Source organism: Thermobia domestica, chromosome 13, assembly GCF_964235325.1.
Source record: "Thermobia domestica chromosome 13, izTheDome1.hap1.1, whole genome shotgun sequence".
Lineage (NCBI taxonomy): Eukaryota > Metazoa > Arthropoda > Insecta > Zygentoma > Lepismatidae > Thermobia > Thermobia domestica.
The window spans coordinates 32,174,394-32,201,675 of record NC_137466.1 but is presented as its reverse complement, the minus strand read 5'-3'; the positions used below and the strand labels follow the sequence as shown (position 1 = coordinate 32,201,675).

General features: G+C 36.6%; 1 protein-coding gene across 1 annotated transcript in view; it reads left to right on the top strand.

Moving 5' to 3' along the window:
- Jasper (JIL-1 anchoring and stabilizing protein) overlaps positions 1 to 27,282 on the top strand; it is a 157,945-nt gene that overhangs the window by 6,744 nt on the left and 123,919 nt on the right. The window contains exons 2-3 of the mRNA XM_081735595.1: positions 2,606 to 2,670; positions 7,142 to 7,280. Coding sequence (XP_081591721.1) covers positions 2,606 to 2,670; positions 7,142 to 7,280 — 204 coding nt within the window. The remainder of the gene's footprint in view (positions 1 to 2,605; positions 2,671 to 7,141; positions 7,281 to 27,282) is intronic.

Sequence of the window (27,282 nt, the reverse complement as noted above, 5' to 3'; positions counted from 1 at the left end):
TCACTAAGTAATGTCATTAGTAATTGTTTTGTAGCGTAGGAATTAAATCATTGGAATCAATGAAACTGAAGAGTGATGATGAAAGATAACACAGTGAACTTATTACCATTCTTAAAAAGTTTCGTAAATAACAACAGTAGACATGCAAAGACCAACAAACTTGTAAAAGTTTTTAATTACTATATTTAATATGGACGGTACTATTTTCTGCGAAGCTGTAGTGTTTTCTACGCTCCTCTTATAGGAGAAAACTATTGATTATTTTATTATCAGAAGCGTTTGTGTAAATCTAGTAATGATTTTTTATAGAAAACCACGCAAATATCAGGTTGTCTAGAAAGTATTGAGATACTGGGAGGTCAAAATTGAGAATGCATTTATTGTGATTTTAAAATAGCATATGAAACTACATATGCAGCATTTTGTTTGATGACTGCCATTTTTCCGGCAACACCAGAATCCCGTCACTATAGAACGTGTATGATTCTTGGTCAAAAAGTTGTGACACGTGGTTTTCACATGTCTCCTGAAACTAACTTAACACTAATTCAGGGAGTTCTGCAGAAACCGAAATAATGGGTCCGGATATACGATGAAGACTTGAAAATTTCTCAGCTAAGTTCTTTTAATTTCTGACGGGTGGTAAAAATTGTATGCGGTGTGACGTCAACATGGTATACGATAAGGTTTCTGTTGACCGTCTTTAGAATTGCTAGGTAGAGTCGCACTAATTGTCGACAGTACGAGTTGGAGTTCATTCTTGAGCTTCTTTGTCACTAAGCGGTTAGCGTATGTGCCTTTGGCGTGGGAGACCCGGGTTCGATTCCCGGTGGGGACCTCATGTGTTTCGGATTTCATGTTAATCAGTAGGTCCAGATCTCATATAGCCTAGCTGCTGAAAGAGACGTTAAACTCTCAATCAACTGAATGGAGTTCATCCTTCTGCCCGGGGTAGTAGCTCATGATGCACGATGCCCTTTCAGTTCCACCAAACACAGAGGATAACCTTCCTAGGCGTCGGTGTGGGTTTGTTACAGATTGTGTAGCTTCTCCTTTCTTTGACCATGATGTTTTTCTCACATTATTATCTTAGATTATCCACTTTTCATTACTTGTAATCAACCACTGCAGAAATGACTAGTTCCGTTATATTTCTGTATAGATTTACAAATATTCAATGGAGTCACTGTGTTTGAGACAGATCATGTGGCACTTAAAGGTTGTGTTTCTTTTTGTGCCCAACTTTTTCTAAATCGCTTAACACACTTCGCTTATGGATGTTTAGGTCATTGGCGATGTCGCGACTGCTTACATGCCAATCTTCCTCAAGCACGTGTGCCTTTGGTGCACGTGATCCTGGGTTCGGTTCCCGATATCAGAGGACACAAAATAATTTCACGATCATTCACTTTCATCAATCGTCCGTCTCCTTTAGGTCGGATGTTATGATTGCTTACATGCCTGTCTTGCTCAACTTTAGCTAGAATATCATCCACGTTTTCTATGGTTGGTCGTCCATTCAGAGAAGCATCTTGGACGTAGAAATTTCCAGAACGAAAGTGACTGAACCAATTTTTGGCGGTTGCTTTTGGTAACATATCTTGCCCATAAACAACACAAATTTCTTCACGGGCCTGCGGGTTATTTGTGCCTTTATCGAAAGAAAATTGTAAAATGTATCGCAGTTCTGTGGAAAGTTTTCTCATCGTCACGGCGCGATACCTTACTTGTAATTATACGAATTCCAAGAGTATTTGCACATCTACTAGCTTCAACTATCAGTTGTTGAATGACGTTGGGCCAGACCCACTGCGACTCACCTTGAGATTTGGAACACTAAGGCCATCTCGTGCACAAAAGGCTCACTACTTTCTAGATAACCTGATACTAATGTGACAGCCTTATTCTTTTCTTTCTTTTTGTTTTTTCAAAATTGGAAACTGACATAATGTAAATTTCTTTTTAAATAAATTGTAATATTCGACAATATATGCACAGTAATCGAAAAATCCAGATGCACACTACTTTTATAGAATAAATAATAGTATTTTTGCAGTCTCCCTCGAATGGTAAATGTAGCAACGGCATAAAAAAATCGTAGTTCATTCTCTAATAAGGATAAAATGGCAACTTTCTTAAAAAATAAAATAATAATAGTAGTCACATCTTCCTTTGAGCAAGTTAGGTCATAACAATGTGGGATTAATACTTCGTGAAATGATAATTAAAAAAAAAAAAACTCAAAGAAAAATATCCCCATGGTGCTCAAAAATAATCCAAGTTGAGTATAGAGTTCCATTTCATACAGTCTCGGTGCTGGAAAAAGGATGTCAACTAAAAATAGAAGTAGGATAAGATCTTAAAAGAAAATGCAGTAAATAGACCGAATTTGTTTTAACTACTTTATTCTTATATAATAAACAGCTTTAATTCATTCCAAGAAACTAGAACTTAAACAAGTTTGTTTGGCCTTGTAGGGTCCAGCATTTGAATTTTCTGGCCTATTTGAACTTATATTGCAGTGCAACCTGTATTAAATGCAGTATCAAACAATTTTTATTTCCGTAGAAGTTATTCCCTATAAAGATCTGTTTTTCTGTTTCAGGTGGAAGCTGTAATTGAAGGAAGACCAGTAAAATATAATGTTTTCTTCTATGGAACTTTCGAAACGTAAGTGTGTGTTTATTAGTAGGGAAATAACATTCACGTATGGGTATTAACTTGGTATACGTCTGTCATATAATGATTGCTAAAATTTTCAGTGCTAACTTCCATCTTCCTTAGCGGCTGTTTGTGAAATTTTCAACAGCAAATTTGTTACATTACATACTATATTAAGATTAGTCTAATTTAATGTATGTAATCATGCATCAGTTAAGTTTCTTAATGATCAGATATGGAGTTTTTATCTTGGAAATTTATTTCTGGAGTTCTGTTAACCTGACATATGTATATATATACTCAAACGATGTTCACACAAAGATTTTTTTTTTTTTTTTTTTTTAATATAGTTAATATGTCAGTGTACTAGAAGATTATAGATTTCTTACTTCAGCGAGCATATGCTTTAAACATTAAGTGCGATTAACACTATATATTCAAAGGAAAAAAAAAAACGTGTTCTCTTTAAAGGGTTTACCTATAAGAAACTTAGAACTTGAAAATGATATACAGCAGAAACTACAAATGGTAATGAAATAAGTTTTGTTTTATGGTAGAAAGCATTCAGTGGGTGGAATAGAGTTTGGAAGTTCAATATGGCACCACTCTTGCACAAATATTGCACGGTAAATTTGCATTGTTTGTTGCTTATTCTCATAGACTTGAGATTACCCCATAGAAAATAGTCCAGGAGGGAGAGATCACATGATCTGGTCCAGTTCACTTCACCATTTCTCGATAGAACGCGTACGCCCCATAGCAGAACATGCCGCGATCTACGATGTGGTCGCAGAAAGTTTGCCGCGCCTGTGCAACAAAATTGCCAGAGGAAAAAAAATAGCCAACAGAAATGTATAAAAACATGTCTGCTATGTGTAGATGTCTTAAATGCACGGACGACTCGCATAAATATAGTGTGGACTGTTTTTTATGTCGCGTAAGGCGTATTTTTAACAAACACACGTGTTTCTTCTGCAATATTCCTGCAGAAAATTTTTGACTTACAAACGCTCATCGCAGAAAGAAAACAAAAGTTCTTCTATCGGACACATACGGTTCTGTCACATTGTGATCGTAAATTTGAATAACTTCTATGGATTATTAAATAGCTCCATGCTAATATGCCATAGACTGCTGCACACAGCTGTCATAGAGTAATCTAGCCAGTGTTCCCAGAACACGATTTCGAAGTTCTGATGTTCTTATTCGTAAACCCTATACAGCATTGGTACATTTGCCAGCAAGAGAATATATACTAATAACTCCACACATAATATTCTAACAATAACTTCCGAACGAATGTACAGTTCAAATTCGATACTTTATTACGAATGCTATTCTTTGCATGTTAACAAAATACTTAAGCTCGTTCTATTCGTTTTAAGGGTAACGACAAAAGAAGGTGGATCTATTGTGTATATTGTTTTGCTATGGATTGTAAAATCTTTGATTTGTAGTTTGGTATTGTAGATGGTATATCTGCTGGTGTATTATACGGGACGATCAGAGACTTAAGTTTTGAAGTTTAACCTTAGGTCTAGTATATGTCCCGTTAGAACAGTCGGAATTTGCCGACAGGGTCTCATTAAGATAGAGAAACTGTGCGATTATTCCGGACAGATTGATATCTGTATGCATTAAGGTGATCCAAAAGAATCAAATAACCATATCTGGCCATTGAGCATTTTTACAACTTATATATCAATCAGATCTGATTAAAGAACTCGATCGGTACTGAAATTAGACACATCCCGTCACCCACTTCCAGTACACGATACCTAAACCCTGTTCGGCCTAAGCTCTAAACTGCGATAAACAAAGCCACGTGAAACTAAATCTCGCCGATTTGCTTTTGGCCTACAGACGCTTATACTCCTCCGCAAAATAGTTCATGTGATTTGATTATTATTTTTACTATGAAGCTCCATATAAAATTGCTACATTATTATAAATGACAAAAATATAATATAAATTATCTTATAAAACTGCGATCGAGTGTAATTAATGAAACAATAGAAATAAATACTAAGCATGCGCAGTAATTATGGCGCCAATTCAACTGTGGAGGCGTGTTCTGTTTTCAAGCCTGAAAGACGGCTTGCATGAATCCCGGTTCCGCGAGTGTTGTGGTGAAACACCAACAAGGTAAACATTTACTCACTAAAGAACAGTTGTTTACCAGCGAAATTCTTTAATCTTTCGAGTTTTTTCTTTCTCTTCTGCTGCTGCTGTAAGTATCTGGACAACGAGACAGTACTGTCAAAATGCACGTGTATAATTTGCTCCCCTGCGTGGGGAGTGGGAGTGATACATCACTAGCCAATCGTATTTGTGACGAGCGGAAGGATACAAATATTTTGTTTATCGGAGTTTAGAGCTTACGCTGAACAGGGAATAATTCACTTTCCGGGGGTGAGATGTATTCAGCGGTTTCGCGCATTCATCTGTATATGAACTGAATCGTCTTAACCCAAGAAAGAGCCCTTCCCATTGGTTTAGTGGTTAGCGCGTGTGGCTTTGGTGCATGTGGTTCCGGCTTCGATTCGCGATGGCAGAGGGGGAAAAAAAACTCAAAATGATTCACTTTCATTAATCATCTGTCTCCTTTAACAGAAAGGGTATAACTGTTGAACTTTAAACTGAAAAAAAAGTACCGAAATTGGACATTTCCGATATGCAATACAAACAGGTACTGAGAAGTATTTAATTTTGGTTTGGGTCGTTTTCTTTCATCAAGATGAATTCATTGAAATTTAGGTGCATGTACACAATCAGGGACGTACGCAGGGGGGGTCACGGGGGTCCGGACCCCCCCCCCCCGAAATTTCGACTTTTTTAAAATTTAGCCTAATTTTAGGTGCAATTTTAGGAATTTTAATATAAAATACCTTCATATTTAGTTTGGACCCCCCCCCCCGAAATAAGTTCCTGGGTACGCTACTGTACACAATCACTGAATATACTCCACCCATGGAGAGTAAATAAGGTACCGTGTGCCGGAAGTGTCCAATCTCGGTACCTTTCACTTTCTTTCAGCAAGACGAAATGATTGGTATTGAGGTTTCGTGAAGGCAATTGCTGGATATACCTCATCAAAAGCAAAGGGTATCCATTGCACTATAAATTCATCTGGAGTAAACTGATAAGTGTTTTGAGATTGAAGAACATAAATGGCGCGAGCTGTTTTTACACTCCGATAAGACAAAAAGCAGTAAATTATGTCAACGTCTAGTTTCTTCTAGTACACCGTTTGAAACAAGAGATATCACCTGTGAAATGAAAGATCACGTATACTGTTGAATGTAGAGCTTAAATATTTTAGATGCTCAGCATAGAAGAGGTGAATTCAGGATGGAAATAGAGTTGTTGAAATGTGATCAACTTCCAACATAGACAAGAGTAGGTGGCCAATTTACAGAGTATTTGAAATAATGTCAATCTATTCAAAAGTGTGGTCAATGAACAGGTTTTACTGTATATGAAAATTAAGTTCGAAGAATGAAAAATTAGCTAGTGGACTGAGAATTGAATCCGAATCTCCGGCGTACCGGTAGATGTTCATTAAATTAGACACTGGGTTGCTCAAGCACAGCAGAAGTTACGATCTTAATGGCTGATCGTCGACATCAAGAATGATTTTTTTTTTGGTCTGGAAGCGGACTGGCACTGTGATCAGTAAACCATAGTTCAATGGCTTATTTTTTATTTTTGAATTTTATTAAATTTTCACCTATAGATATGTAAGAAAAGATAAATTGTTTATCATTTTATCATATACGAAAATTGTTTTCGTTTATAACAATAACAAACAATCTCTTCAAGTGATAGTAAACTGGTTCTATTCCTCGTTCTTTGTCAAAATGCCATTGCACGTTTAGATGAGAGTTATTCCTTTGTCATTTTCAGTCCTCGTCGCTGTCATACGTGTTGATACTTGACCTGATTCGGTGAAAATTTTTATAAACTCTTTCCTTTGTTAAGTTGGCTCCATCCGGTCAAGTTATTTCGGTCAGCAGATTATCCATCTGTTTCTGCTAAGGCTGTCATTAAAGCACTAAACTTGCCACATATTCACACGTATTTCTAACAGTAGTTTACTCTGTATGAGTCTTCACGAAATTCTGAGAATTAAGTATTCTTGAGAGGATCTCGTTTTGGAAATTGTTCAGTTAGGAGTTGGGTCTTTCTATTTTTTATGAAGTTTCGCGAAGTCACTAAGTTTTCAGTTAATTTGGAAATAGTTGATCTTAGATATAATTACTGTGTCTAATTATTTTTTTTTTCACCTGTAAACTTTCTATCAAAACTGAACTTCCTTTTTTTTTTTTTTTTTTTTTGTGCAGATCATCGATGATTAAAATTAAGAAATTGTTAGAATTTGTGAGTGATTTTGGATAAAGGTATGTTAATTTTAATTCTTAATTTTTTTATTTATTTTATTTTTTTTTATTTTTATTTATTTATTTATTTATTTTTACAGCGGAATATGTAAAGAAGAAGACGTCTTCCTATATCACGAAGCTAAGGATAAACTTGGGAAGCCACAAAAAAGGAAGGGATTTAATGAGGCCTTGTGGCAAATTGAAAATGATCCTAACGCAACTGTGCCGTTATCCAAGGTAAAGTTACATATTTTATACTATGTGAGTAATAAGTATAATATTACAAATCTTCAGTACTTGGTTTGACTTGAGATATATCCTAACTATATATACATCAGCTGATATAAATTATTGAGCACTTCATGTAGGGTTACAATGATTAAATTTGGCATGATTGTAGCTTTCCGGAACTAACCCAAGGAAAATTGTCAAAAGTGAATGTTTTTAATTTTGGGGGTCTAAAGAGGGGATGAATTTTCCTATGTTATTTACATGGACCTTTTTATGGACTTATCTCATGTTTTAGGTACTTAGAATTGGAATAAAAACTTGAAATTCGGTATACTTGTACGTTTTCGTTACCGTTACCTAAGTAAATCATCAAAAATAAATATTTTCAATCGTAGAGTGGTTTTATTAGGAACTGAAAAAAAAAAACTTTCCCATGTTATTTATATGGGACGTCTTCTACACCCCAAAATGTTTAGGCACTTCCAGCAGGATTAAAATGATGAAATTTGGCATGATTGTAGCCTCCAGGACTAACCGACAGAAAAATTGCCAAAAGTGAATATTTTTAATTGTTTAGGGGTCTAAAGGGAAATGAAGAAATCCTCATGCTATTTAAATGGGCGTTTTTTAAGGATACAAAATCTTAACTTATAGATAGTTGAAATAGGAAAAGAAACTTTAGAATTGTGGGCTCAAGAGGCGCAAGGCTGTAGGCTGAGCAACGGATGGGCAGATTCTGGAAATATGAAGAGCAAGTTCACGGAATTCACTGTTGATGCAAAGGCCGATAGATAAGAAATGTGAGATTGTAGGCCGAGCAGTCTGAGGGGCGGAGTCCCCAGGTAGCCAAAGGCTAGTGTGTAAATATAAAATTAAACTTAGTACTATTTTCAGCTTTGCAAAATTAAGTCATAATTACTAATTTGTTCTACTGGAGTGACATATTCTACTTGCTTTTGTTGGACAAGGAAAAGTCTTTCAGTTTTAAAATTTTATTTTGCCCCAAATAGTGCACTTCTTCAAGTATTTTAAGATCACTGTTCCGAGGGAAGAAAAGTGCTCATGTTAGTTTCGAGGTGTAATTAAGGGAGAAAGTGAAGTTTTATTTATTCAAAATCTTGAGAGAGAGAGATCGAAAGACAGATCGTCTGAATTACTGAAATAGGTTCTAGGCTGCATTTTTTAAAAAATGAACTCGTACCGTGCACCATGAATTCCGTTTCTGGTTAAGGTACAGTTATATTTCGGTTATCTGTGTGCATGTGCAATGTGAACTAAGACTATAATTCTATTCAAAATAGTGTTCCTTGTTCTGTAAGGAGACACCAGTCCCCGTGTATTCCACAAACCGTTCTCAATGTCAATTAAATTCAACGGTGAATTTGAATCCAATCACCATAACAGTATGGTAAATGATAGTGAAATATATTTCTATAACGTCTCATGGATAAGAGTTTAGTCCAAGGAAGTGATAAGATTCAAATTTATTTCTAGGGAAATACAGGGTGGCGCGTATTGTATCTACCAGTTGCAGTTGGCAACCCTGATCAAATGCGCGTACGAATGCTGCGCATGCTTACGGCACTGAATAGCAGGGCCTCTGGCAATTAGTTTACCATGGAGCGGTGGTCTGTGCAGACGCGAATTGCGGCGGTGGAAGCCTTTATACGTTAATGCGTGTGATGAATGCCTTCCCACGTCGCCTGCAGCAGTGCATCCAGGAAAAAGGCGGACATTTACAGGACGTTATTTTTAAAGTTTAGTGAGCTCCTTCGACAAGTGTTGTACAGTGTACAAATTGCCAGTCCATATACTTATATTCCATAACAGTTTTGCATTAAAACTTGCATAACACACCTTTGTATTTTCATTTGAAGTTGGTAGATACAATACGCGCCACCCTGTAGTAGGAAATTATCTTACCCAGGAAACTTCGAAGACTGATATAACCAATTCTTAGTTCTAAAATACATTTCACCACAAGTGGACAAGACACTTTATTGAACATTTATTCTTTAATATTTATTCTTTAATATATTTTTTCTTTACTACGAAAAACCATGGAAAACATTAAAAAGAGTGAATTTTCCTTTTACGAACTGCACAATTTCTCGTTTTGGAACGAAGCAGGTGTTTTGCTGACTTACTGTCGCCAGCACTGATAAGAAAACAACACTTTTGATAATGTGGAACTTATGTGCGAGAAAGCCAGACAATCAATCGCTTCCTCATAATTGCCAAATATGTTTTATTTACAAACTATTTTCTTTCTTATACGAACATATGGACTATAACAGTTTAATTTCATTTTACGTTAAAGTTGGTTAAAAAGTTAGTTTCGGACTGTTTCGTTTCATTTCAAGGAAAAACTGGATAATTATCTGGACTGATCTTGCCAGGACTGTAAGTTAATTCAGTGCAATTGTCCTGTATTAACATATATGAATACTGGTCTACTTTATAGTGACATTTCATAAATTGTGTGACAATCTCTTAAATGATCTGGAAAATTTCCTTTCTGGCAAGCCAAACCAAACCAAGCTTCTAGTTCTCAAATTAGTACATACTTGAACTCGGTAGAAGTAACTCGTCGTAGTTACTCCGTCTTATTATTCAGTTTTCTATATGTGGTGGACGAACACCGTGTGCGTGGGTTTTCTCGGGGTTCTCCCGTTTCCTCCCACTTTCTTCATTCCACCATTTCATTCATCACTCATCACCACCGTCTCCTTTAGCCTAACCGGCATAACTGTGGGACGTAAAACTTAAAGATTTAATTTTCAGTTTTCTATATTTTAATAGCGCATATTATTGGAACTGTGAGTTTGCATTGAATACTCGTTTCTAAAGTAAGAAAGCAATGGAGTAAAGATTCTTAATAATAGTGTGAAGTGAAATCATTACTGACATTTTCTATATATTGTGCTACATTATCAGTTGAATTTTTGTGAAAACACCAATCACTGTTATGTCACAATTTTTACATGGAGCAACCAAGAACATTAATGTGATATATATTACTAGCATTTCTTACAGTGGAATATCATCTTTGTCAGAGAAACATTACTCCTCCCTTCTTACCAAAATGATTAATACAGAGTTGTGTTTTTTCAGTAAGTGTGAGAATGCCGTGTATTAATGGGTGAGGATACCCCTTACGCGTTGCAGCTCAGAGAGTTAGAGGAGGCTTTCCCGCAGGTAGAAGATGAGCAATTAACAACTGATGTCTTCTGCCTCCAGGTGTCCGTTTATACATCCAGTCTTCGGAGGCGGAGCGGGTGGAAGGGATTCTCTTCGTGTTCCATCGGTGTGACGGTATCTGTCTGCTGCTTGTGCCGAAGCACGTGTTTTGTTCATTGATATGAAGGGATCTAGCAATAGTTATACATTTGTGATCATACATTAAATGATGGTGCTTTTCTTAACTTTTAATAAATTTTATTTCAAAATTAGAGCTCAATTGTGGCTAAGCGGTTAGCGTACGCGCCCTTGGCGTGGGAGATCCGGGTTCAGTTCCCGGTGGAAGCTCATGTGGTTTGGTTTCCACGTTAATCAGTAGTCCACGTCTCATATAGCCTTGCTGCTGAACGGGACGTTAAACTCAAAATCAACTCAACTCATTTTAAAATTACTGACATTAAAAACAATGCAGCTATTTGCGAATAATATTTATGGTATATAAGTTCAAATAAAATTTCACTTTCCATCTCTAATCATTCCTTAAATCAAATTTTTGTGTACTTTTTTGATGTTAATACGAAATATTCGAAGTATTATAAAACAAGATTGTTTCAAGCAAGACGTGCAAAACCATTTTGTAACGAAAGCAGCTTTTAAGAGAGAACACAAAAAATGTTATGGGAGTTGGAGAGTGTGCCATGGGGACACCCCTACTATCATCCGTCTCCAAAAATACGTAACAACGACTGTATTTCTTTATTTAGCAATTCGCAGTAAAATGGAAGAAAAAAGGACGTTAGAATTTGCGATTCAATTATCGTAAAATAACTTGTTCCCATATTCATTTGTTTGCTTCCACGCTGTGGAACGAGGTTTAATGATGTGCAGTTCTTGTTATAATGTTTAGATTTTTATACTTTTACTGTAGGAAAAAATGGTAAATAGGATCTCCATCTTGTTCGTATGTTGGTGTTCTATATCTGTATTTCGACAGTATCCTTGGAGCCTGGAGTTAGAGAAGCAAAATGGTTCCTCTTGTGACGGTTCATTATTATGTGTTATATCGAATGAAGGGATGAAACGAAAAGTGTTTCAGATGTTATACGAGTTTGAAATATTTCGCATGTTGATACGAAAACACAAATTCGGTGGCGTAGACGGTAGAGCGTTTACTTTTGGCACCAAACTTTCTGCATTCAAACCTTGGTGCGTGAACATTGGTTTGTGGTAAATAAATACCGACGGGGTGATTCTCCCGTTTCCTCTCCTATTTGCATTCGTTTTGTTCTTACAACATTAACTCAGTAATTACTATCTTGGATGTGCGACGTTAAACTAACTATTTAATATGAAGTATAAATACTGAGTAACGGGTTTTCGTCTGTCAATAACCGGGAAGCACCTTTGGGAATTGTGGAAGTTAATCACAATGATTGACTTCTTTCACTCGAGCAAATAATGTTCCGTAAGATTTTATTTTTCTCAGGAATAAGTTGTTGTTTGCTCGCTTTCTCGCATGGAAACTTAGTTAACTTTCACGATAATATTCGTTGCTGGAAAATTGAATTTTGTAAATACCCACATGTGCAAAATTAATAATTAAAACAAAGTAATAAAGCTATTATTGCAAGAAATTTCCAAATGAATAAATAGAAAACTGAGAACGAGTGTGTACATTTCGTTATCGTGTTTTAAGAACGTGACCCTGTTTCATTGTTTAAGTGCGTTAGTTCATCATTTTAATTTCTTAGAAACTTAACAATGCTCAAATGCCTGGATTAAACACACAAATTGGTTGTATCCAGATGGGAAAAGAAATAGCAAATGCAAGTTGATTTAATGCAGTGGATCGAGGGCAGGGTATGTGGAAAAAGAAAAATAGTTTATACAATCTTTAACAACAGGTTTTTATTTACTACAGCATATTGTTCTATAAAGGGCAATCGAGAAACAGGGGAGAGTTTGTAGTAACAGCTTTCTGCTGGTCTAGTGCGCTTGTTCAAGTTGCAGAGGCAGTATTGAAAGTGAAGAGGAGGTGTTGTGTTCAATGGTCGTTGTATTTAGTATTCCTGCGCAGATAACAAACATGACAGTTTCCAAGTATTCCAAGACCACGTTCAGTTCTTCCTGGTTGTTAAGATTTTTTTTTTTTTTTTTTCTCGTGGTCTGGGGAAGTCAAATATGACAAATTTTGTTCGCGCTCCAACGCTTTTTGCTGAGTAACATCGGATGGCAAGTGATAGCTAATTACTGGAAAGTTAAAAACCGTATATAGATAGCCTCGTCCGTCTCAATATTAGAAACATTTAATACCTTTGTGAATAATTAATAAATAAAAGGAGGAAAGATGTACTTGCTATGATCGTCACCCTATTTGTACCTCATCTGTACAGAACTTAAGGATTTCTGGTGATGTTACGTGCTCAAATGTGGATCCTATGACGCAAGTAGGTACGAGTTCGGAGTCGAAATAAAATAGTTTACAGCGATTCTTACTAAAATGTAGCATTACTGAAGCAAAATTACGATGGTGTATTCAAACTGTAATGACATACATCAATGCCCACTGCTTCTAAAGATGCCAAAATATTCAAACTTATGTTCCCAGACTTAGATTGCCAGGGAAATGCAGCTTCAACGTGACAAAATACTATCACTGTCGTTCATAAGGTGTATCACCAAACTTTAGAAGTGAACTAATTCAGTTGTTGAAGGATACACAAATGTGCGATTCTGAGTACCGTGAAAGGGCAAGTGTTCATGCGTTATTTGATAGGAAATGTTTTTAGGAAATTCTACAGCTTCTGATCTTTTAATTGCTTTCAGAGAGAGGCATTCACCGTCATTGAACTTATTTATATAAATCAATGATTGTCCCAATGCAAACTTTACATGTCTGCATACCTTCAAATCATATATAAAGACGTCGCCCAAATGACCGTGTAATACTTGATATAGAAAGCTGTGAATTAGTTTGCGTGGAGTATTTAAGATCGCAATTTGAGGCAACCTGCATAACATTATTTAAAGGTGTTTCAGCATGCTATGCCGAGTATACTCATAGAGGCTCAGAAAATTTTCCCGTCAAGTTTTTTGTTCTGTGTTGACTTGGAAATAGTAGTGTTGCTTACCGAACCATTGACATTTATCGCTATCTTCCGTTGTATATTCAGGTTGTTGGGAAGGATAAGTAAGTTTCCAGTTCTGCGAGCTGTCAGTTCGTGTCAGATATGTTGGAAGAAGATAAAATGATTATTCCTGAACTGATATTTTTTAAAGCACTTGCGTCAGAAAGAGAAACTTTTCTTTGTGAATTTAAGACGGACGCTTCTTTGAGTACATTTCTTTACAATACTGTATCGGATGTGATACTTTAGTTGTACAAGTTCATGTATAGGAATTGATGTGTAAAATGAAAATAATAAAATTAAATATAAAAATTTTTAAAAAATGTAAAAACTGTTGACATTGATTTTTGCTACACATATCCTTTAAGAAACATCAATTAATAACGGATTTGGACATTTTGGATTTTTGCCGAAATTGAAGAAAGTATGCACAGAAATTTGTTCTGTAACTTTTGGGGAAGTCATCTTTAAACTATAAATTGACTAGAACCTTTTCGTGTTTGGATCTTGATGTTTTTGCAGGACGTGATGTTGGAGTGAATGGCATGAAGTATCTTTTAACTGAACTAGTTGAAAATAGTTGGGTTAGGAGGCAGATGGAGTTGTGAAGTAATTCAAAGAGTTTTGTTTAAATCCAAATCGTAATAAAAAATACGTCAATATTCCAGAACTGATCAGCGTTTGGGTGACTTTTGACTAAATAATTCGGATACTTAATAGCAGGGTTGGCAAAAATCATTTTTTTTTAAATAAAGGAAACCGGTTTTTTGGTTTAAATAATTTGCTCTATGTATTTATATTACATATGGACAGAAATAAGTTAGATTCGCCTTGGTGGTATTATGCAACAACGGGGTTATGTTGGAAGGGATCACATACGCTTAAAGCGGAATCCAAAGTGCTTCTCGGCTTGCATCCGAGAGAAATTGTCCTCCTTTTGGATTGTAAACAGCAGAATGGAAGTTCCACCAACTCCACTCCAATACCAATAGTATATTCGCTTTTTCGGAAATCAGAACTGTCCCGTTTCATTATAAAATTGGGTGGTCCGGTTAGTAAATTTCTTAAATCGGGAAACTCCCGCCTTAGCCACTGGGAAAATCCTGTTATTACTTTCAATGCAAAGCAGTAGCGGGAAAATCCCGTTATTGCTTTGCATGTAAAATTTTAGTCAACGTTTCATAATCAGTACGCTAAAACAGGTATCAAATTACAAATTGAGTATGTAGATATCATTCAATAAAATTAAACTCAAAGTCCAATCCAAGCTAATGTTGTAGACAGTCGATAAATTTTACCAATTTCTATCAATATCTTGAAGCAACCTTGGCTTCTTTATAAAACAACGGGTACTCAGGCAAGCAGAAATACACAGTTTGGTTTCGTTTCGTATGTTTAAGCTTAACAATTTTATGTTATGTAATACCGAGTTTATCGAAGAGAAGACTTTCGCTTAAAGTGACATCCAAACAGCTACTTAGTTCACACATGTAAGAAGGGTTGTGGTTCGATCGAGAATTGAACATAGGACGCCTGATTAAAAGATGAAAAGGAGATAAAACTAATGGAGATGATTTGATATGTGGAAACGTCACCATACATTTCACATGATTTAAAGCATTTTTGTTTGTTTGTTTTAAACCACCTTGGTTTAATCCAGCCAACCCTGCTTAAGAGTGCAATGATTTAAGAGATAATGGTTGTAATTGTCTTGATTTCTTTCATGATAATTCAAATCTAGAAAGAGGATTTTCAATCCATGCGCAATGTGTAACAGATTATTTAAAAGCTCAGACTAATATCATGCAGAATTGTAAAAGTTATAGTAGTTTCTTTTGGTGACCTTGAGAAACTATCCATGATTCATTATGTACGAAATCCCTGTACTCGTTTTCCAGAAGCAACAAATCAACGAAGGGAGGAAGAGAAAAAGAAGCAAACACATAAAAGTCAGAATTAGCTTGAAGCTAATAATGGAGGATATGCGAAATAATGGCGTGGAAATAAAGCGTTTGAAGTAAAATATGTTACTTAATACTGTCGATACTTTTCTAAAGGTATGTCGTTGATACAGAACAGGTAGTTTTGTATGCACATATCTACTCTTTTTCGGTAAGTCTCTCACTGTGACTTATTCATGTCCTTTCATATGTGACGAAACTTTCATCAGAGATTTAAAATAAAAGTTTCAGGGAGGATGTCTAATATTTTTGCTATTTCTATTAAGTAAGGGTCAAATTTATTTGTAAAAATTACAGAACTTCTTTGTAAGTACAGAGACAATAATTCCGTGTTTATCGCAAGTAAAGGTGAAGGAAAGATATATTTTGCACGGGAACCCCTTAGCTCATGGCAGCTTCCAGGGTTTCTGTAGCGACTATAGGATATGGTATTATTGGTAACCTCTTTAGCTCATGGCAGCCTCCAGGGATTTTAAGTAAAGTGATACTCCGTCGTCTAGGGGACTTCAGGAGCGCGTGTTGTGGGTTATGCGATCTCTGGTCAACTGATAATTTAGACGTCTCCTGGTCCTCTTTTATAGGTGACTCTTGGGTGGTTCGTTCCTCTTCGGGTTCCGTCGTACAGGCTTCTTAGTTCATGTGTTGTCTGCTTGAACTGATGATTACAAACAATAGTACGTGTTTTATAGATGTAACGCACAAAAAAGTTCGAATACTTGCAATATTATGCATTGACATGGTTGATTAGGAAAAAAATATATTACTTATGTATTATCGTTGTCATTTTTCCTTGTTTGTCCATGAACATTGGAAAGTCTGTGTAATTAATAACAAAGCAGGAAAAAAAAAAAAAAAAGGAAACCTGAAAAAATCTAGGAATTCTTTCCTGTAACTTTTGTCGCCACCCTGTTAGCTCACATCGCAATGCGTAAAATCTTGGTTACAGACGACCGTAATATAATGAAAACAGTATTCTAAAGAGGAACGGAATTTTTGGTGCATGGTAAGAGTTCATAACATGTCTTTCGAGTTCACGTTGGATCTCACAGAAATACCACTTACAATTAGAAGTAAGATTTGTGTTATTACTGCAATTAGGAGCTTAAAACTACTGAAAATCACATTTTAGAAGAAACAAAATTTCCGAAGGAGAGTGATTCATTAGTAGTAGGTAATATATATATTCACATAGTTATTGAACAACAGTGCAACACTTTCATCCGGAGTTTGGAACATGAATTCGAAATTCTTTTGGAACATCTGTAATGCCTATTTGTTTTACTGTAGGTTGCTGTGTCTGTGTTACTATGGACACTATTGCAATTTAGGCTACAAGAAGCCACGAATTACTGTCTCGTTCGAAAAAGTAGGCAGAGGCATTTTCAGGGGAACAAAATTAATTTTTCGGCAAGTAAAGTATGATAGTGTGTATGATATATTAAGGAACCTTGTTATTTAAATAATGACAAACCAAGAAGAAAAATAAGTTAATTACTGGTTTAAAACACTCTTGTGAATGAGCAATTACCATTGTTTCCGAGCAGATGTTAAGCTTGAGGTGCCTTTAGGACTTCTGGCAGGTATTAAGCATGTTCAACATTGTTGTTGTCAGTATCTCATTATTCGAACTATGTTGAAAACCAGACCACCTGTAGAAGTGACGGAAATCGTGGAAGGTTGTTATGCGATGCCAAAGCTCTAATAGGCAGTTCAAACATTCTCATCGAAATGTGAGCTTTTTCGGAGGATTCAAACTACTATGAAAGGTTCAATTTTGATTTTAAGTCTTAAGCAAGTGAAATCATACGAGTATTTCGGAAATCTGAGGAACAGTTCTTGATTCCAACTTCCCAACTCGCTGACCCTGAATAGGAAAATGTTGAAACCATTTTACTACACACATCTGTTTTTGATTTCCGATTTCATGAAATCAAATTTTTGTTGAAGTTCAGGATCCTTTTTGAGGACCGTGGCTGTATGAGATGTAAACATGGAGTTCAATATAGAATCTGAACCACCGTAATGCGTTCAAATTGTGGTTTGTATTCTTCCACACGCAACCGAACCCAGCACCCCGTACACCAAAGGAGCACGCGTTAGCCATTGGACTAGCAGAATCATCATCAGCCAGATTGATACCTTTCTTGTTCTGAAGATTCTGATCATAGGTGCGTAAATTTTGGAAGGCCATTTTTCTACATTATTAAAGAGAATCAACGTTTTTCTTTTAAAATATAACAACACTGAGACGAAGGATGAGCTAATAGTATTTTCGGTATTATCTACAATTGACAGTGCACAGGAAATAGTCGTTTGCATTTTCTGATAGTAGAGATACCGGCTAGGCATCCTGGATATTTTCGTGAATTCGTTGCAGTCATCGTCTTCCACTAAAATTCTTCCCAGAAATGTTTAGTAGCCAAGGAGTAGTGAAACTTGAAACAAATCTGAACGTCATTACTCCATTATTACAGAGTAAATTACCATTATTCTTTGAGTGTGTAACATACATTAGATAGCGTAGTTGCACAGTATTGACTATTAGCATCAGTTCATTTTATTATAGAGAAAATAGGGATAAAGTAAAAATATAAAATGTGATAATTGCTTAAAACGGCCCTTTGATTCAATATACTAATTCTAAGAGACAGGTATTTCTTCTTCAAAAGAACGAATAACTTATAGTAAAAATTCAAATTAAAAAATCTCCAACATAAATGCCAAGAGAAGTAGTGCATAAATACTAATAAATCTTAGATTTGTGAGGAAGAAAACAGAATAATTTCTGGTATACTATTTATAAACTGTAGAATAGAGCTGAGTATAAAAGTCAAACAAGGTATTTCTGAGAACTAAATGAGTGCAATTAAATGCCTATATTAATGCAAAATTGTAATCTTTACAGTCATTATCAAATGTATGAGCAAAAGTATCAACATCAATTGTATAAATAGCAATAACACTTACCAACATACAGGTGTGCGTGGGTTGTCTCGGGGATCTCCCGTTTCCTCCCACTTTCTTCATTCCACCGTTTCATTCATTTCTCATCATCACCGTCTCCTTTACCCTAGTCGGCATAAACGTGGGACGTAAAACTTAAAGATTTCATTTCATTTTCACTTACCAACATGCAGTACATAGATAAAGTAAAATAGATTTTCCATAAACATAACTCATACAAAACCTCACTCAATAGGTCCTGTTAAACTTGTAGAACACTGATCTAATGGACCAAAGAAATGAAGAAATGGTATAACGTGCAATCTTCGCAACAAACTCTTCACAAAATATGAATATAATTAAATATAGCCATAGCCATATGCAATTTAATTACTATGTATCCCATTCGTTCCTTCAAATTAGGTGCTCCTTCACCTAGACGGTTCCGAAAGCAATTATATCGAGTGCTATCCCGTGCCTTCAAACGGAGAACTAGTAATTCCTAAGAATGCCGTCTAGTGTTGGTGGCTAACAACTCAGTGTCAAGACACTCGCTACTCCCGCTCGTAAGTAGCAACGCGAGGCTCCCAGGGCAGAAAATTATTCTATCGGTAATGATCAAGAATCTCAAACTCGTATTTAGAATTAAAAACAAGTACGAGAGACAAATCTGAATCTCTAATCGTTACAGGTGTTAATATAACTATGGATGTATATTTTTTTTTTACCTGGTGGGCGCGGTGGCTCAGTGGTAGAGCGTTCACCTCCGGTGCTTGGGGTCCCTGGTTCGATCGCAGCTCGCGCCGTGTGGACTTTGTGGTGGACAAATATCGTGCTCGTGATTTTCTCGGGGTTCTCCCGTTTCCTCCCACTTTCTTCATTCTACCATTTTACTCATCTCTCATCATCATCGTCTCCTTTAGCCTAACCGGCATAACCGTGGGACGTAAAACTGAAAGATTTAATTTCATTTTTTTTACCCTTCTCGTGCAGTGGCTCAGTGGTAGAGCGCTTACCTCTGGAGCGTGGGGTCCTTGGCTTTATCCCAGACCAATAAGCTTGTGATGGATATCGTGTTCGTGGGTTTTCTCGGGGTGTTCCCTTTCCTTCCCATTCTCTTCCACTAGTTGTTCCATCAGTCACTTGCCTTAATCATATCTACCTTAGCATAGAGGGCATAATAATGGATGTTAAACTCGAAGACTGAACTCGGAAGATTCATTTTGTAATGAACTGCTAAATTTCGTGCTTATAATCTATATACACTTATTTTCCGTGTGATTGATTAGTTATCTGAAACCGAACTCAAAATATTTAGATTTCCCCAAGAGAGTTACATAATATATGATAAATGGACAAAACAAATTATATCACACACCAAATCGTTTATGCGAATTCAAATTTTTGCAAAGTGCAAATATGCACGACTGAACCGAGAATCGAACTCGGGTATCCAACTTAACTGTACTGATGCGTTTAGCATTATACTGTGTTGCCTACTCTTTGAACAGTCGTACATTCTATCCCTCTTGAAGTCAGTGCTCAATCAACCAGAGCAGATAGACTCTACTATAACTCGTGTTGTGAGTGGACAACCAAAATGTATGACTGCTTAGGAAACGGACTGGTAGCGTAGTGGTTAACATCGACACGGAGTACTTCTCGCTGGTCAAGAAGCTAGCGCGTGTACCTTTGGTGCACGTGGGGCCGGGCTCACTACACGTACTGAAAATCTCAATCACTTTTGAGTGGAAACTGTAGAAAACAGAGTTGAAAGATTAAATGTCTCACATGTATGGACTGCATAAACGACAATAATTAAAGAGAACCCTTATTTAAATCTTTGTATACCTTTTTAACCTGACTAGTTTTAGTTATTCATGAGTAAAGCCCGGAATTAATGTCGAAATAAAAGCCCGAAAATGGCTGGCAGAACTGAAAAATAAACACCTAAGAATGGCAGGTAAAATGGCAAAATAAAATAAACAAGCAATCACGAACTTTGGGGAAAAAAATAGATACTAAAATATGTAAAAGCTATAATAGGCTATAATTCGTTTACTAATCGAATAAAATGTTTCATTTTGCACTTTGTACTTACCACTTAAAATTCTGGAAACTTGCACAACCCGTGAAGGGACGACATGTAACAATTCATTCGCCATTCTTCAATAGTAACAATGAAACAATAACTTAAAAACACTATCACATTTTATTCATGCGAGATTACATTAGCATAAACATTCAAAGTACACGAAATACTAAAGTGAAGTCATTTTACACTACACTAGCAGTTTATTTTCACTTACGAAAGGTTTTTCATATATTTGTTCTGAAATTATTAACATCTTCTTAAGATTTTCAAAGGAAAGACTTTGTCTCCTGTCAGAAAGAATTCGCTTTAGATGTGAAAATCATCTTTCCACATCTACAGATGTCAGTGGAGCATACTTGAAAATGTAATTGGGAAGGATCCATGTCACTGTCAACAGTTGTATCAGCATCACCTTCCATAGCACTAGCGATGTCCTTCAATTTTCCCAAATCTGGACTAGCACTTAACACGATCACACGCCGAATGTACTCGCCCCTGTCACCAGGTACAACACTCAGATCGTTGAGAGTACCATTGAAGATTTTCAGAGAGCTAGCGAGAGTCTGTTTTTTTTTTTTTTTTTTTTTTCTTTCTTCAAGCGTGGCAATAGCATCTGGTAACTTTGCAAAATGTGTTGCAATGAAGACTAACGTAAGTCCTTTTTCAAGGAATTATTCTTAAGCAAACTTTGAGCAACCTTAATTGAAGACGCATCATCCTCATCAAAAGTATCAATGGTTCTTTTGATGGGTTCAAAGTTGTCAGCATAATAGAGAAAAGCTGTAATCCATGTACCCCATCTCGTTAAGACAGACTGTGGTGAAAGCGGAAGTTCAGGGGCTAATTCGCGAAACGCACTTGTTCGTGGGAAAGCTTTCAGAAATACCTTTTTCACATTTGACACAAGAAGGTCAACGTCAGGAAAATGAGAACGAACTTCCTCTGAAATTCTGTGTAGCGCGTGTGCCAGACAGGTGACATGCAGCATACGTGGGAATAGAACCTTAAGGGTTTTTGCCGCACTTTTCATGTATGCAGCTTCGGCCTGTGACAAAAAGAAGGACCTTATCGTATTTTACACATTCTGGCCACAGAATACTCAGCGATTTTGTAAAAACCTATGCAATTTCCGTGCCATTTTCTTTTCCCAGAACTTCTGATGCAATCAAAAATGTTTGTATGCCTTTTTCCCCTTCCAAAGTTCCAATTACAACGTTGGTAATACAACGTCCTAGAATATCGCAAGTTTCATCAATTGAAATCCATATATTTTTGTCCCAACACTTTTACGGATATCGTCAATAGTTCTGCTGCACGCGCTATCAATGTAAGTCTCTCTCAAAGATGATTCACTTGGAACTTTTTGTTTTGTGTATTTCTTGAGAAAGTTTCTAAAGGAAACATTTTCTAACTTGCATAAAGGAATGTCCGCGTTAATTAGAGCTTCACACAGATCATTCGCAAAACTGTTAATGCGCGAAGCGGGATTCGTGACTGTTCCAAGAAGATTTTGAATCTTTTCATCAGTTGATTTGCGTGTCCTTGCAGAATTGTGTTTTGCAGTGCTTATATGGTGTTACAAAATAACGCTTTTCAGCGGAAACCGTAGTTTCACATAACTTACAAAACAGTACAGAACTGCCTGTTGAAAACATAGTACGCCCGAACTCACTCACAAATTTTTCCAACTTCTGTTACCTAGAAAGACCAACTTCCGGCATCTTGAAATACTGAAACGCACATAAATACCAGTTCTGTATCACACGCCTAAGATTCACAATAACTGCTCACGTGGCTACTTCTTGAAAGTAAGCATCTTCGTTTGTCATTCCAAGAACCAAACACTGTTTCAAACTTCCAAGAACTGAATACGTACTAGCATCCCCGCTCCTCCACTTGTCAATGGGAATAGACCAGTTATTATCAGACAACGAGATCGCTGGGTCAAATAAGAGCGACTCAGATCTGTGGTATGCTGTCATTCATGAGTAAATAAAAAGTAATGGAAGAGAAAACCTGTGACAATGGCAACAAATTGCTTCTAAATTGTGAAATTGCACTTTAGCTGAAAACATCATGAAAATTGCAATAATGGCACTTACGGCATTTTGCCATTAATTCCGGGCTTTATTCATGAGATCATTTCCTTTGGTCATAAATTAAAAAGCATCTGCTTTGGCCACCCATCAACCCTGACTCGTCATCAACCAACTACAGCTTGGTGTTCATTAGCTTCCTAGGAATGCAAATTTTTTTCCCTAGCAGTCAGGAAACTTATCAAAAGGTCATTTATCTTTGTATCTTTTAAATCCGAATACAGTGCTCGCTTTAAGATTTACTTATGTGAATAAATAAATAAATAAATAAATAAAATAAAAAAATAAATACTTTGTATAATCTAAAAGTTACCTTAAAATATTCAAATTTCCATTCCTTGTTCTGTGCGTACGTTACAAAGAAGAGTTGACTTATCTACAAGATCCGTGCCCTGGTAGTAATACCAGGTTACTTTTATAACATCAGAATTCGTAGAGGGCGTGCATTTACAGAATATGTTAATTGTGATATATATATATATATATATATATATATATAATATGGGGGCAAGCACATCGCTTTCGAGACCGTAGTTCCAAGTGGCCCTTAGCTACCTCACACAATACTGTGTCAACACTAACAATTCTGCGAACGAATGTGGGACCACGCACACAAAAGACAAAACGTGTTAACGGTTGGGCACAATTTCTAAATCACATTTAGCTAAGAACCACTGTTAAGGGTCGTTTGAAATGTAGTGTATGTACTGTCATTACATTTTTCGCCTTCAGTGATTTCCATGTGAGCCACTACTTGCTGGATAAACTTAAGCAATATTGCGCAATATTTATGGATCGATGTCTCCTGTTTCGTTTCTCATTGAAACTTGGTGAATTCAAGTCTCTCGTGTAGCGTTAATATTCTTGGAAAAAGAAAGAAAAAAAAAGAGAGGAGAAAGTTCGATAGATAGAAAGTGAAACATGTTTTACATTGGACCTCACTTAATTCGATTGTGTGAAATTCGTTTGGTGAATTGTGATAAGAATAGTGTAAGTGTTGCATCAGAGTATCATATGCTGTCTTTGACGAATTTTGTTCAGAGAATACTGTGAAATTCTCTTAGAAGCAAATCTCTGCTCGTGTTTATTATGATGTAGTTTTGTGTTATGCCCTTAGGCAATTGGAAGTTACTTCGATAAGAAATAAATGTCCAATAAAACATGCAACTCGGTTATGCAGTCAGTTATAGTGACATAATTGTGTATCGTAAGGTCCAAGGGAGCACGCTGGCTCAGTGGTAAAACTCTTTCCTTTGATGTGGGGTCCGTGGTTCGCGGGACAGGACGTTTGGGCGCCGCCATTTGGGCGCGGACGTTTCGGCGCTGCCGTTTGGGCGCCGGACGTTTGGGCGCCGGACGTTTGGGCGCGAAGCCGTTTAGGCGCCAGACGTTTGGGCGCGAGGTACATAGTAAAAATCACAATTTACGAAATATTAAGTAAGCTAGGCACTGAAAACTAAGCGCGAATCAAGATATATACATTTCCTACACTTCTATCTTTATCTAACCTCATTTATCTATTTTCTATCTTATTTATTCATCTAAATTAAATAGTTTAATGCGTTTGTGGCATTTGTTGCCTAACCTCGTCATGGATTGATTTTTCGCTTACTTCTGACCTAATGTTGATCTAATTTTTGTATTATATAAGAAAGCTAGAAAATGAAGGAATCAGACGAACTGTTAATAATTTTCTTAATGTTAATTAAAACATATTGATTTAATTTTTGTATTTTTTAAAAAAAGTTAATAATTACATACTTATGAATATTAAAATTTGCTTTCTTTCGTATTACGTTTGCCAAACTCTTCTCTTCCTTAAGTCCAATAAAGAACTACCAATAAAAGATTTCCGCGCACTCGAGTTGAGAGAAGTGGCCCCGCGTAGCGTAGTCGCTAATGCTCTCGCCTTCTGTGTGAGCGGTCCCGGGTTCGATTCCCGGTAGGGGCATTCGGTCGAAAAAGTGTAACACGCTTTTTCAGGCCGGCCACCCTGAATGTTTTCCTCATTCACACGAGGCAAATGCCGGGGTGGTACCTAATTTATAGGTCCAGGCCGCTTCCTTCCTTCCCCAATCTTTTCTTCCTTTCCTTTCCCCGGATAGTGTGCCCCCTCAAACGTGACGGGCTAAATGGCCTTACATGCCGAGAGCCCAGAAATCTAAAAATCCTAAATCCTAATCGATTTGAGGGAAAGCTGTTAATACAGGGTGTCTAAGACATTGAATTTAGGAACTGTAGTATGCTGTATTTCTGGTATCACTTTTTTTATTAACATTCCAATATAAAAATCAAAACTTAACACACTTTTTTTTCGTCCCATTGTAAGCATTTAATCTGCACTAAAGAAAGTGGCGAAAGAAAAAAAAGAACGATTTCAAAGTGAAACATAATAGTTGAGTGTACATATATTGATCATTTAGCCACTAAAAGTGTGTTTGACATCCATACTTATTGCATAACTACAGTAGTAGGCCTGCTTTAAGTTTTTTAATGGAGTAGGCTCACTATGTACGTAATGCAGTCAATCATATCTAGTCTGGTCTACTTACCTTTGGCTTGAAAAGTTATCAAATAAAAAGCATAGTTAACTTTGGTTGAAACTTAAATTTACAAAATTTAATTGTTAATTCAGTTTTTAGAATTTTGAAATTCCAGTATTTCTAGTATGTAAAACAAAATCCAGTATAATTCAAGGACTTCCACTACAGTAGACACCTTCTGATATCCTGATTCGAACTTAGTATTCAACGCCTAACATAATGACTTTTTAATTTAACTCGCGCCCAAACGTCTGGCGCCCAAATGGCTTCGCGCCCAAACGTCCAGTGTCCAACCGGCGGGGCCCAAACGTCCGCGCCTAAACGGCGGCGCCCAAACGTCACGTACCGGTGGTTCGATCTCCGGTCAAGTGGACAACATAGTTTACGTGGGTTTCCTTGGGTACTCCCGTTTCCTTCCACATTTCATTCTACCAATTCTTCCATCATTGTTCATCTACCTTAGCTTAAAGGGCACAATCGTGGGACGTTAAACTGGAAGATTTTGTACGGCGCAAACGGTAACATCGGATTTTTAAATAGATATGCCGATATTTAAATACATTTAACGGAAACATCTGGAGTTGGAAATACGTCAGTTGACAATGGTCATGTGGCGACTTCAGCGTTTGGCTGTTGGTCGTGGTGTGTGAAGACGAACTCCGTACTACGTGAGGGGCAGTGGAACGGCAGTTTGCAGTGAATCTGTATCAATTCCAAAGAGAACCGTCGTGCAACTGGATGCAGGTGATGGAGGAACTGAAGCAGCACCTGTAACAGCCTATGTCGACAATCACAGTCTACCTCGAGTTACATAACGGACATACCGAGTTCGGTTGCAGTATCGAAACCGCTTACAAGGGACTAACACTTCAGCACGATGTAATGGTGGTGCGAACATAAAAGATGCACCGCCGATTACTGGAAATGTATGATATGGTTGGGTGATTTATCTTGCGCCTTATTTCAGACTACGGCCCGTGTTTATGTATGACAGAGACCCAAAGAAGCGTATGTTCCGTGTTGTCTGCGCCAACCATGAAACATGACAGCGGCTCAGTGATGCTGTTGGCCGTGATATCCACACTCCTTGTATTATCAACAAACTTCTGCCAGGGCAAACGATTGAAAATGGCGTGTTTTGGGACAAGATATGGATATTTTAATTTAATAATTGCAACCACTATCCCTTTTTCTTTCCTACATTTATACGTTAAGTTTTTTAATTTTTTAAACAGCAACTTTGAAGCACACATTTAATTATTTTCCTAGATATGATCGTTTTATTATAATAATTGCTGCCTCTATCCATCCCGTATTTCATTTCGAATTTCCGAAAGTCTTTCCGTAGTGTTAAATTGCATCAAACATCCTTTGTACTGAGCAAATTTAGGTTTCAATCTTAAGCCGTTTGACATAGGCTTTGACAAGTCTGTCAGTCAGACTTCGTTCATATATTTAAAATACTTCCTTGTTATTGTTGGGTATGGACATGATGGTTTAGTGCTGACCTTCGATGCGAAGGATCCCGAAGTCATGCTATATGACATTGTAATGTATATCGTGTCTATTTCTCCCTTTATTTTCCCATTTTCTTCGGTTCGAATGTCATTCGATGTTCTTTCGTCGCTCTTTTGTTTCACCGGCGCTTTTCGAATGCTAATGCTATAATAAAACATCAATATTATCTTCCTTATTATAAGAAGTTAAGGAATTTTGATATCATTGAGAATTTATAAATAATAAGAAAAAAGGAAGAAAAATGGATTTCATTAGTTTGTAACTTGTACATACAAAAGTACTTGTACGCAAAAGTTAAAAAATTTTTGTATGTAGGATTGTGTGTAGAGACTAGAAGAAATACTGTTCAGCGGGATTCAGTAAATTTTAAATTTGCTTTTATCTTTTAAACAGATATATTTTTATTCGATTTTCTTTCCCGTCCTGAAATTAATTATATTTTGCAGTCTGCAGATTATTCCTGCCGTTGTCTCTGAAGTATGTCAATATCTGTTTAAGTAGTTATTTGTTTTATGGCTTTATTATTTGTTTTTTAAAAAATTCG